The sequence below is a fragment of the Gorilla gorilla genome, chromosome 3, assembly GCF_029281585.2.
Source record: "Gorilla gorilla gorilla isolate KB3781 chromosome 3, NHGRI_mGorGor1-v2.1_pri, whole genome shotgun sequence".
Lineage (NCBI taxonomy): Eukaryota > Metazoa > Chordata > Mammalia > Primates > Hominidae > Gorilla > Gorilla gorilla.
This window is the reverse complement of record NC_073227.2, coordinates 64,846,114-64,859,650: the sequence shown is the minus strand read 5'-3', so window position 1 is coordinate 64,859,650 and position 13,537 is coordinate 64,846,114. Positions and strand designations below refer to the sequence as shown.

Genomic DNA, 13,537 nt, shown 5'->3' with positions numbered 1-13,537 from the left:
TTTCAAACTCTGTAAGGCTCATGGTTGGGTTGCTAATAAAGACATGGTGAAATATAACCCTAAAACACAAAAGTAAATGACTTGTGAGAAAAATTGTTAGTTTATGAAAATTAAAGCCCTGGTAACTCTGATAAATACGCCCAGGTTGTATTTTGTTTTTAGCATTTCTCTCATTATAGAATTAGCCCATTGTTTTGTTTAGAGTCCCAGCTCACTGTTATGATTAACAGCTATTTGGAGGAATAAGCTGAATAATTGACTGAATTACAAAGCTGCTCATGTAAGAAGAACAAGAAAATAGAAACAGCTGAAGTTGGTTAGAAACAGTACTTACTTAATTTTAAAAAAATTATAAATCAGTATTGATCTCTGAAAGTTATCTATCATTGAATTCTGATATTTATGGGTATTTATACCAATTATATCTTCCACAGATAATATGAAAACTCTGGTATTATCATCACAAATACTTTACCTTTTTAAAACTCATTATTTTTCTTTTGTTTATCTCTTGCCATCTTATCTGCCCACAACCAACATTCTGGAACAGTGATGCTCACAGTGATGCTCTGATGGCTTTTGATATTTAAGAGACATGAACATGGGATAAATATTTTGATCATTATAGTAGGTTATGAAATACTAATTTTATATTTCATGCTTGCCCACTAGGAAAGCAGAATGAAAGTACTTACATTGTAAAAATATCTGGATATGAATCAAATATAAGGATGATTTGTATATGGCAATAACTCATATTACTTACAAGGAGTATTATATATTATGTATGATTTAAAAGTTAAAACTTTGAAAACAAATAAAAATAGAAAATCTCCCGCTCAATTCAAATAAAATCCTAATCAAATATGCAGTTTTTAAAAGATAAGCATGAAGTTTCTCTGAAGATGGATAGAAAGAACAAGATGCATTGACCTTATTATAGCTTCCTGTCTCAGAGCCAAAATTAACTTGGCGACATCTTAAAATTACATGCAACAGAGTTTGAAACTGTGGCCTCTAATGGTATTGGGAAGGAAACTTGGAGGGTTGCCTTCAACTTATGGTTAATGCCACAACATGCTGGTGTATTTTTCATAGCTAATTTGAAAGAATCCTTTCTCTTAAAGGTCTGGAGAAAAAAAGAGACATTTAGAATGTGAAAACTATCTTCAAATATCTGAGAAGAACCTTCGAGGAGTAATTTGAGCTGGTTTTGTAGCCCATGTATTCAATTTAGACAAGTGAGTGGAGAATGCCAGGGCATAGATACCACCTTCCTTGACCTAAGGAAACTAGCTGCTTCAGATGCTATTGTGCCCCAAGGAGAGAGTGAGTTTCAGAGCAAAACCTCTTGACGTGAACCTTGGGAGATCTGTATAGCAGGAACATTCTAACTTTCTAGCATGTGAATTGAAGGAATCTTTGCAGACTTAAGATTCGTGTTTCTAATGGAATACCTGACACCAGACTTATAAGTGTGCTGTTTATCTTGAAGACTTATTTGTATAATAGCTTCAGGAAGACAAATTGGATTTATATTTATAATTCAAATAAATATTTCCACAGAAGTCATACAATATCTTGAGTATAGTACACACATATTTTTTTAAAGCAAAAGTTGACATTTTGGCTTTGTTCTAATAATCCTTCTCTATGTGGGCAGTGTAACAGCCTCTCTAGTTTTTCTGTCACCCATTGGATTTCTTTTATAGATACAGTGAATTTAAATGAGAGTATGAACTACAGACACATAAGATACTTTGGTTTCATAGAACACATCAGTCTACTTTTTTCAATTTACAGTCAAAGTCGACTTAAGCTCCTGGTATTTTGTATTCTTTAGTCTTACTCCATGAAATCGTTTTACTCCTCAAGCCAAACAACTCTTTCTAGATCCCTAAGAGTTTGCTTCCTCGTTCTATTGACGTGTGTTTTTATGTTTTGTTTATTTTTCAGATTTTGTTCATTTAGATACAGGCACTATTATACTGTTTAGCTGATGCTTGATTCCACTGTTTATTCATTTTTAAATGGTCATTCTTTGCCTACTCTAGAAATTGACCTTTTCTAGAAATATTTGATCTCTAGTTCAGAAGAGATCCCTATTGCCACGTCCCTGTCCTATGCTACCCTTCCCTCCCAAGAGTTTTAATAATTATCCTAAACAGGTTGTCTTAAAACTAAGCTCTTTACCCTGGCTTACAAAGCTCGTGATCTGGATGTTGCTTGCCTCTCTGCCTTCCAGACTATTCTTCACCTTGACCACTATACCCAGCCATTGTGCTATTTCTCAAACACACCAAGGGATTCTAGCCTGGAGGCCTTTCCTGTATCCTGGAAGTTCTTTGACTAGCAACTTACAGTCACACAACTGAATGTTGTATGGTTAATGACTTTAAATCTCACTGAAATCCCAATTTATATTTTATCTCCATATCCAAATATTTCACAAAAACCTAAATGAAGTAACCTTTACATAATACTCTATTTATTTTTTCATAGATTACTCATATTTATATGGTATTTTTTTCTCTAATATTTATTTGTGTATTTTCTAATTTCCCTTACCAGATGCATGATTCATTAAAGTAGCTTTGTGGTCTGTTTTCTTCACCAAATTCTCCAGCACCTAGAAGAGGACACAACATGTAATGGGAACTCAATAAATATTTGTTGAATGAATGAAAAAATAAGCACATTCTCCCCCACTCTAAATGTGCTTATATTTTAACTTGGCTGAGGATAAAATCTTTCAATTTTTGAATAACAGAAGCTTATAGGTAACCTATTTTGATAAGCTTTGGCTAATTTTCTTCCATAGAGTAGTAACAAAGATATTAGAGAAAACATGCCTGTATATATTCATGTAAAAATATTTTTATATTAGTCATATTGTCATTTTAGGCAATGAAGAGAGGGATATCTTAGGAGCCAAAAGATCAGAAATGATGCCACTAGAGTGAAACATCAAAGAAGGCAGTTACTTAGAGATGTTGATTTTCGCAGCTTTTTGGTCTTGAAACTTATTTTCTTCTTTGGCACCTTTTTCATTTACACAGGCTATAAAAATGGCATTCAGATTACCTTTGCCTAGATATTTTAGTAATCATACATTGTAATAAATTCAAATAAAAATGTTTCGGGGCAATGTCTCAGACTTATATTTTAAAGTTTTCCGTTACAGATATATTGTTTAACATATTTCTTAATATGATTTTTTTCTATAAAAGTTGTATTATTTTATGTGTTTTGGGAGGGATATGTTTTACACTTCTAATCTGCAAATATTTTATATAGCAAGAAATTATGGCACCACTGTATAAATTTCTAGTGTTAGCAAGATGATCATAAAATTCTCTTGCATTATTGATGTTCTTAGTTCCTCTCCTGTTTAATGTTAGCCACATAACATTATTAATGTGTTTTTATACATGCATGTTATAACCTGTTAAAAAATACTTGTGTGAAGCAAAATCTTTTTCTTCGTAAAATTTATCCCTTCTGTTGACAGACAGATTTTCATTATCATTCCTATTTATTAAACTAGTTGCAAATAGTGTAGGGAAATGTGTATCTCATGTATCAATTTATCAAAAAAATCCTATATTTAAATATCTCTATTTTCAAAGCTAAAATATATGGGTGTTTTATGAATTATTTTTAAAAATCATGTATACTTTTTTTTCATTATTGTCTTGGTCTTTCATATTTACTCATTTATGTAATATGTACCATTTGTCAGTAAAATCACTGTGTATATAAATGGTAAAAATGTGTGTATATCCTTTTCACCTTAACGTCCAGCACAGATCTTAAAACAGCACCTCTCCAAAAATGGTAGTTAAATGACCTGAAAACATATAAATAAGTATAAAACAATCCATATAAGTGTAACCATACATCAAACAAAACAAACAAACATACAAAAAACACCTTTCTGGGACTTTCTTTACCCATTACCTTATCAAACATTTTGTGTAAAAATTGAGTTAGGAACCATTATTCTTATTTACACTTATGTAGATATTAGTGCCCTTAATTTACATTAGAGTGCTGTGAATCTATAAAAATAAAAATAATATTTATATTTTTTCAGGTAGCTTACTGTGCTTTCAATAATTATGTCTAATTTTCTAATCATTATTAGAGATTAGGATGAGTTTTTTTTTTTTTTAGCTTAATTAAGATAGTGTTTAACTAGGATAGCATTATACTAGGGGCCAGGAGATGTAATCCTCTCAGCTGTAGGGTTGTCTGAGTAGGGCCTGGGGTGGCTGGAGTCTTGGGCCTATAGCCTGCGGCAGAGAGCAGCCTTGGGAATAGCCTCTACCAGGGCTCCCCTGAGGCGGGACTGAGGTGAGCAGGGGTCTGATGGTGCGCCCTGCGGTCCCCGCAGGTGGCAAGCACAGTGAACGACATCCTGCCCTTGCTGCTCCATTGCGACACGCTGAGCGCAGCCCAGGAGGCGCTCTTCCACCCAGACATCTGCTTCAGCAGCCAGCTGCAGAGCGCACCGCTGCTCATCATGGACAAGGGCCCCGTGGAGCTACCAGAGGAGTTCGCGGTCCAGGTGCCCAAGGAGCACAGATTGCAGCGCAAGGTGCGGCCAGCGGTGGGGAGAGAGGGCTGGGGGTGGCTGGGCAGGGGCTCCTGAGAGGCTCAGCCCCAGGAAGTGCCCCAAACGTGTCTTCTTGTAAGTTTACTGTCTGCATTCACTTTTGTGGCTGATATTACCACTCAGTGATATCCTGGCCAGTTTTAACAATGCATGCCTGTTCTACATCAGAGCTTCATCATTATTTTGAAATGTTTTATTTAAAATATTTGATTGGGTTTGAAATATTTTTGCATTATCACAGGAAATTTAAAATTACTTTTAGTGACACTTTCAACTCTTGTAAAATTTGAAAGGCTGTATAAGTTTTAACATGTCTGATCATCTGCTTGTTTGAAAAAATTTTCACCAGTGGAAACTATCAAGATTTTGAAAAGATTATGATTAAGACGTCTTGGTTAGGAATTGCATATTAGTCATTTAAAGCGTAAAACTTGGTAGAAAAGTTATAGTTACTGAAACAAACTAATTTTCTTATGAAAATGGCGGAACATTCTTTCTATAATATTGCCTCTGCAGCTGGAAAGTATAGCAAGTGGCATCCAGCCCCAAAAGCTCCAGTGAGGAACATTAGGTCATATTTGCACAAAACTTAGTACTTACTCTTTTCCCGAACACTTTACATTTTATTTTTTATTTACATAATATTTAGGCAATGTAATTTTTATTTTTCTCACAAAACTTCATATGGGTACTCTTATTTCTGTCATTTACCCCAAGGAATATAATATTTGTAACTTTATTAGTGGAAAATAAAAAAGCTGGGAAGCATTTGGCTAGTGGAACTATGAATATCAAATCTTTCCTAAAACACAGTCACTATTCTGACCCAAGAATTTCTTGAGAGGGATACACATATAAGTAATACTAGCAAAAGAACATGAAACATCACAGTATTAGCTGAGTTTATCTTCTAAGCCCTGTTGAAGAGTTCTTTGGTAAAATAAGTTGGAATACTTTGTTCCAGTCAGGACCTAAGGGAGGTGCATCATTAATCCATTTGAGATTTGAGAGACCCGTGAGAGTTAAATGTAATTCTTCAATTACTGTGGCCACGAGGCAGAGTAAGAGCATGTGTAACTTTGCATTCACAGTAGCTCTGTCTCCTAAGTCACATCGTTCAATCTCTCCATTCAGATTGGCCTTTCTGCCTTGTAGTGGTGGTTTGGCAGCAGCAGTGGTGATGACAGGCAGCAAAGTGGTGGGCGAGGCCATGCAATACCGTAGAAGCCTGTAGAATGGACTCCAGTGTGTTCTCAAAATTCAAGGGCAATGGATAGTAAACATTCTATAAGAACTTCCTATTTTTCCCTTTCTGTTTTATTTGTATTACCTTTTCAAACTTGAAGTTTTCTAAATTGGGTGGGCTTTTATTATTCCCAGAATGTGCTTCAGCAGTCACAATTATTTCATCATAACTTTGTCTTATGATTTATATTGTAAAACAATAATATATAATGAATATTAGTTAATTAACTCCAATGCCTGTACATTCATCAGACTTTCTAGAATTAAGAAGAAATACAGAAATAATATTGAATTTATATGAATCCTATAAATATTTAAATCAGCAACTAATGTAAACACAAACACACAGCTGCTGGAAACTCTCCTGAAAAAATTCAGAATATCAATTAGAATCATTGTTTCTAAGAACTTTATACTGAATTTATTCCCCAGTTTTTATAGCTTAATAAGATTTTTCTAAATCACTAGATTTTAGTTTTTGGCATGTATGTGGCAAGTTACAGTGCAGTGACGGGTTTTAAATCACATTTTTTAATCAATTTACAAATAGAAAAGCTGTATTATATTCTGTTTTGGACAGAGATGAAAACGAGAGTACAAGCCAATTTTATGTGATATTTTTAATGGAGACTGAGGTAAACGTCTTGTGATTTAACAGGCGCTTACAGAATTGTGTTAATCTGTCATGATGAGATGACACTTTTTGAAAGTTGCTTTAGTGTGAAAGTAATTTTATCAAGGAGAAAGAAAATAAAGGTCATCTTAGAATATTCCCTGTAGAAAGAATAAAGAAGAATAAGTAAATATTATAGGGGCATAATCTTTCCTAATATGGAAGACAGTATATACAGCTAGAATGCTTGGACAGGTATTAAAAATGAAATTGAAGTAAGAGATATCACATTATCTTGAGCTCTTTAAATTGAAAAGACATGGAGGAATTCGAACAAGAAAATGTCAGTGAATTCAAGTTCTCACCTTTCCTCCCCTCCTCCACCTTCATAAAACAAAAACAAGTCTGTTCTACAAACAAGATACTTTAAGAATATAAAGCTCAAAAATAAATAAAAGAATAAAGGCTGATATTAATGCAATCTTTGATTCAAAAACAAAATTGATATTACTTAAAAATATATTAACCTCTGTTCGTTCTGTAGATAGCCAAACAGGCAAGTAGGAATCCAATGAAAGCAGCCATAACAACATAACAAAATGCCCTTATTGGCTTGAAATTAAACTTTGTTTTTCCCCCCTTTGAATTCATTTGACTCTTGATAGCTAATAGCACTTGAGAGTTAATGAGTGTTTGGATTCATACAAATTAGGACATCTTGGTAAAACAGCAAAGCATGAAGAAGTTTTAAAAATAGTTCTCCTAAGTTTCTTTTTAGCATGTTAAAGCAGAAGGAAGTCTGAGGGCAGATTTCCCAGTTAATGACTAGATATCAAGGCTTTCCCTAGAAGCTAAAGGCATGTTAATGTGTTTTTTTAATCAGCATATTTCTTGGTTTATTGTTTATCTCCATGCAGCTGCATTAAAAGTTCATTGAGAAGATCTACAAATAATGTTCCTACAAACCACACAGACAGTGGTGCCAGACCAGTACAACTTTTCACTAGGAAAACAGCTAAAGCATTTCAGTCCTGACAAAACATCTGAAAAACTCTACTCTGGGCTCATTTTAAAGTTCATCTTTTGCAAGAGCCACAAATGCTCCCACAAGAGGGTTATATATTTGATCAGTCCATTTGGAGAATTACATCAAACTCTACTATAATCTTTTTTCAAAAAAACTTTTTCCTTCCTACTTGGGTTTTAATATTTATAGATGAGGAGGCTTCTATAAACCTCTGTGTGTGTGTGTGTGTGTGTGTGTGTGTGTGTGTCTGTCTGTCTGTCTGTCTGTCTGTCTGAGGGGGAGTACTAAATGCAGGAATGATGTTTTAACAATGTGTCATAGCATGGAATTCTAAGGACCCTTGAGTACTAAACCTTAGATACCAGGAAATAACACCCAGGGATTTTTTTTTCCTGTGAAACCAGTTTTTCTTCTGTTTTTCTCAATCTTTCCAACAGCTTTCTCTGCTCATTGTCATTATAAGTGACTGTCAACCTGAATTGCGCACAACTCCTCCCCGCCAGAGCACCAACAACCAACTGGTACTTGCCTTCTCGCCTCTTAGTTCAGATTTCTAAGAAAGTAAATTTAATCCCCATTGGGTTAGGTAAATATCCTTTATCTAATTACTCATGTCACTAGTCATTCCCTGGCCCAGGGCCCACACAGTAGCAACTGTGTAACAGAGGCAGTACTAGGAATACCTATTATAGGGGTGAGAATAAAGTTCTGTGGAGCATGTAGGGGGATTATCTATTTGGTGGGTTAGAGAAGGTGCCCCTGAAGATAAAGTGGCCTCTAAGCTGCAACCTAACAGACAAGTAGTAGTTTGCCAAGCACAGAAATGGAAGAAGAAAGATACTATTCTGAGTAGAGGAAACAGCAACACAAGGGCCTAGTTCAGGATGATTGAAACATAGAAGTCCCAAGGATAATTTCTAGATATCAGTCTAGTAATGATCTGGAGAAGTGGTCAGAGATCTGGCCAGGAAGAACATAATGGTATAACATTATGAGGAGTTTGAAATTTTCCTGATGGTAGTGAGGGAAAAATTAAGTTGATCTTAGAGGAATTAAGCAAGGAGTGACACATTTGAAGAATTAAGAAAAACAGTCTTCAAGACCAATGGAGTGTTCATCATGTTGATGCAGATAGATAAGAAATAGAAGAGTCTGTTCTATTGGTGGGTCTGACTCAAGGAGTGAGTGACAGTAGTGATGATGACGGCCAAATAACAGGACTTAGATATTCATTGCACATGTGAGTAAGACAGAGGGAAAACCCGAAGGAGAAAACCAAGTATCTGGCTTGAGAGATTGCATTATAAATGAGTGTACCATTTACTGAGATAAGAAAGACAAGAGGAGATGGAGAATGTAGGCAAGGAATAATGATGCTGTTAACCAACCATTTACTGATTGAACAGAAACCCAACTTTCTGGCCCCAAATTTAAGGACCCATAACTTAAATACAATATACAAATCTGAAAAAAAAAAACTAAACTAAAAATGTTATGTGTTTAGGATAAGTGATTCTTAATAAAAAAATAATAACAGGTAGCCTTATTATTTGTTAGGCATCTTCTTTTGGCCCAGATGTGATAAGATGTCCAGAAACATTAAGGGTATCTGCTAGGATTTTCATTCAATCCTTCCTTCTACTTCCCAGTAATACCTAGCAGGGATATAGTGGAGCCAAGATTGCTTCTGAATTTTGAGCTCTGCTGTCTTTCCAGGCCTAGATATATTTGACATTCATTCAGTTCTTAGTACAACGTTCCAATGCAAAATTTGGAGAAGCAGGAGACCACTCTGCCCATATTTGCTCTCATTAATAATGTAACATAGCACACACTTCAGTAAAATAATAACAAAGAGTAATCTCCCTGTGTCTTTTGAGAATGCCTCAAAAATGAACCTTGATTAATCTCTTGCCTAATTATAACTGGTTATTAAATAGCATAACCCTTGATGACAGTGTAAAGTGATGCTTTATCTTGAAGAAATGGTTAATGTTCTCATTGATTAAGACTCTTGAAAATAAAAGCTGTGATCAGAAAGGAAGTGCTTTCAAAGTTGAAGATCCAAGACCACAATTGCCAAGCTTACATGATTTTACATACGATGATGTAATAAACTGTTAGGAGCAGGAAAAGGGTGGCAAAACCTCATTTGTTGGGTTGCTTGTAACACCATGATTTGAGAATAGAGGGAGCCAGTTCTTTTCTACATTATGAGATCACTAACTACAGAAGTCATTCACACTGGGCTAAATGAAGAACACAAAGAGGTAAATATACGCTGCTTTAAAACCTGTAAGCCAGAAGGCCTACATCTAGTTTAACAAAGTTAGTAGGAAGCACTTTTCTCTCTTGCTCCAAATCACATCACCGCACGTCTTATCCTTCAGCCACATGGAGGTTGCGTCAATTTACCAGACGAACATGCTTGCCAATATACCTTTGGCAAATATTATCTTTGCTGGTCGGAATGTCCTATAGACCACCTAACTCTTCTTCAACTCAGCTTAAACATTTGTTGTAGCGTTGAATCCAAGTGATTTTCCCCCACTTTCACTCATCCATAGCCTTATTCCTGACAGAACAATTTCTATTCTCCTGATTTTGAATTTGACTGGTCTGAAAATTGTGTGTGTGTGTGTGTGTGTGTGTGTGTGTGTGTGTATGTATGTATGTACGTGTGCTTGTGCATGCATATGTGACGGTGATGAGTCATCCTTCTGGCATCTTCTCATGTTCTTACTTCCCTTACTCCTAAACTTTTGGAAAACGTGGTTCTAATTTTGTTACCACATTGTAGTCTGAAGTGTGTAGGTGAAGTCTAGGAATTTGTGGGGAAGTATGAAGATGAAAGATATTTTAACAGAAGAACAGGGATCAATTTTGCTACAGCAACGGAAAACTCTGTTTTACAAGTTCAGCCTTTTGGATGTGTCTCTTTGCTGCAGAAGAATAATATAATGTGGCTTTTAGAGTGCTGTGTTAGCTGCCTTCTTCTATATGACACTGTAATATTATTTCAGGTAAAATCCCCTGTTCACATTTATTTATGTCTTTCAGTGAGGTTTGCCATTTTAGACAAGACTTAGAGTCTAATTGATATGCATAATACGTTCTTTGCACATCACTGTTCAGAAGTCTTATGTGCATCTAGGATCAGTCATATTCTTATTTTATGTGGGAAGAAAGGTAATAGGCCTCTAGGGAAATAGGTCAGTTATTGAGTTTTTTTTTTAAATGCTTGGTAGCCCTAAAGATAATTTCAAAGAATTTCTTTAAGACCCTGTTTTTCTCCTAAATGGTATAAATACCAGAAGGATGTATCCAATTGAAAATAAATGTGCGAGCTTGACCTTCAAGTATTTCCAGAATAGTATAAGCTCAGTCTTTTTTTCTATTGGTGTAAATTACAATTTATATTCCCTCTTTAAAAAGCATGTGAGTAGCTTTTCAAAATACTTACAGAAATTATACTTTTGACTATTGAATTTTTTCACAAAGAGTATGAATAACTAGAAAATAGGTGCTAAACTTTGATATTTAGTGCTCAAAACATTTTGGTTTTAAATTTAATTAAGAATGTGCTTTAAATTGTTTCATTAAACTATTGAGCATCTGCCATGTTCAAAGTATTACATGTGTGTTGCAAAGGAGCAAATTTTATACAATGACAGATACTTCTCAGAATAAGTCAATTACTAGGAAATGTCTTCCTTTTTCTTCTCTATCCCCTTACCTAAAACAATGTGTGGTATAATAAAGATCTGAAGTGTATCCCAGATACAAAGAGGAAACTTAGGTTATATTTATAGAAGCCTTAACACAAAATTCAGGTGAAAAGAAAGGGCAAATCAGATGATGTCCATAAAACATCAAACTTTCGTAGACTGCCTTATGCTCCTGTTTTTAGAATCTGCATTTCCCATATATGTAAGTCTCCAGTACAGAAATGCAGAAATTTGGCCAGGTGTTCCAACTTATTCTTTCTTTCATATATACAATGAATTAAATTGATGATTTTTTTTCTAATTCTTACTGCTTAAGGAGCTATTTCTTTTTCTTGGTTATTAGCCATATCTTTAATTCTTCTTCACTACTTTATTTTTACTGCTGCAAAGATGCTACTAGTATGGAATTGCAGTAAATGGGCTTTGAAGTCAGATTTGTTTCAGTCTCAGCTTTACTGTTTACTAACTATCTTACCCAAGTCCAGGGACTTATATTCTTAAAATCTTGTTATCACATCTATAAAGTGTGACATAAAAATGCATATATTGTAGTGATGTTGTGAAATGGTAAAGCATGTGGTTCCTGAGACCTAGTAAGTGTTCCCCACTACTGTTTATCCCTTTTTTTGACTTTCTGTTTTATAATAATCAAAACAGAGATATATAATGGAAGATCCATGAAAAATGTTTAATAAATTCATTTATTTACTTGTTAATATAGCTGTATGGATTGGGGAAAAGCAAAATAATTTTTGAAAATACTGGCTTTATATTTTGGGCACATTCAAGGGTTCGTAGCTTGGGTAACTGAACATTGATTATAAACGTTTGGGAGAGACAGTAATTTAATTCATATATTTCTTGTGCCTACAACATCTATGGTACCCTTTATAAGGTTGTTCCTTTCCTCAAGGACTTTGCAATCTGTTGCTAGCAAGAGAAAGAATAGGTAAACCAGATATGCAGTCAACTCTATGATTTGGTGGAATATGGTGTCAGTTAAATGCTGTCATATTTTAAAGAAGAAGGAAATGACATTCCTGGTATGAGATGGAGATAAAGGAGAAAGGAGGATTGATAAAGCTCTTTTAGATAAGGTAGTATTTTAATTAACTCTTGAGAAAAAATTCCTAGGATAATTTGCAATCATAGATGAGAGGTAGTAGAGGAGGGTGTTCCAGAGAACTGAGTTATGTGAATAAAATTACAGTGGGAGAGAATTATGACATTTTTACGAAATGTCAAATAGTCTAATTTAACCAACAACAAGAACACGGGGAAAGAAATAGTGAGACAGGAAGTTTGAAAGGCAGTTTGTAGCTACCTTAGAAGGGGGTCTTAAATGTCAGGGTGAGACTCTGTACATAATTGTGTCTGTAGTGGGGATTCTTTGGAAGCTTCTAATTAGAGTTGCAGTTTAGAACCTGCTACAATTGTGTGGGAAAAGTTAGGATAGAGTGGGACTTAAAAGTAGAGAGCTCAGTTAGGTTATTGCCGTAGGGCAGAAGGTAATGAGTGTCTGAACTGGGGAGATAGCAATGGGGATGGAAAGAAGAGGAATGATGTGAGAGATGCACAGATAGTACTACTGGGCTACTAATTGGATGTAAGAGGTGAGGTCGAGGGAAGAATCAAAGATGCTGAGGTGACTGGGTGGTACCATTCACAAAATTAGGATGTCAAGAGGGAGCATTGCCTTTTCAGGAAAAAAATAATGGTGAAGTTGGTCTTAGATATATTGAGTTAGAGGTGCAAATGTGAAGCAGATTCTAAAAATGTGAATCTTTGTCAAGAGAAAAGCGATCATTAGTGATAAAAGTTGGCAATTTCTGACAGAGCTGATAAAGAGATTGATTGGGGTTGATGAGATTGCCGAAGCAGGGGAGGGACAAGGAGGGATGCTGGGGACCCACTTACCTTTAGAGAAGGAAAAAATGCAAGCCATTGAGGGTGATCAAGACATGGGTTGATACAATTGGTAAACTGAAGTGAAGTTCCATACTTTTCTTACGCTTCGCCCCTTGGCCAGCCTCTGCTAATGCTAATCCACAGAAAGTTCATACAGATGTAACAGGGTGATCACCGAGCATGAGCTAAGTGGATGAGAAAATGATTGGTTTTGGTTCTCACTGATAAATTACTGACTCAATGACCTTTCCTAAATCCCATATTTTTAAGGAGAGCAAGTAGTAGAGGATTAGACTTGTGAGTTTTATGTGATAGAAATGAGGAAATATGACTAAGTTTAGTGATTTTGCTCCATTTTGAAATTGTTATACCTTTTTTTTTTTTTTTTGCTTTTGATC

The 13,537-nt window shown here is 35.1% G+C and overlaps 1 protein-coding gene across 48 annotated transcripts in view; it reads left to right on the top strand.

Moving 5' to 3' along the window:
- The window catches only part of ADGRL3 (adhesion G protein-coupled receptor L3), an 860,164-nt gene that overhangs the window by 308,773 nt on the left and 537,854 nt on the right, over positions 1–13,537 (top strand). For 22 of the 48 annotated variants that reach the window (XM_055385287.2, XM_031010263.3, XM_031010262.3 and 19 more), the window contains one exon: positions 4,397–4,600. The exons of the other annotated variants lie outside the window; for them this stretch is intronic. In XM_055385287.2, coding sequence (XP_055241262.2) covers positions 4,397–4,600 — 204 coding nt within the window. The remainder of the gene's footprint in view (positions 1–4,396; positions 4,601–13,537) is intronic. 48 annotated transcript variants of the gene reach the window in all.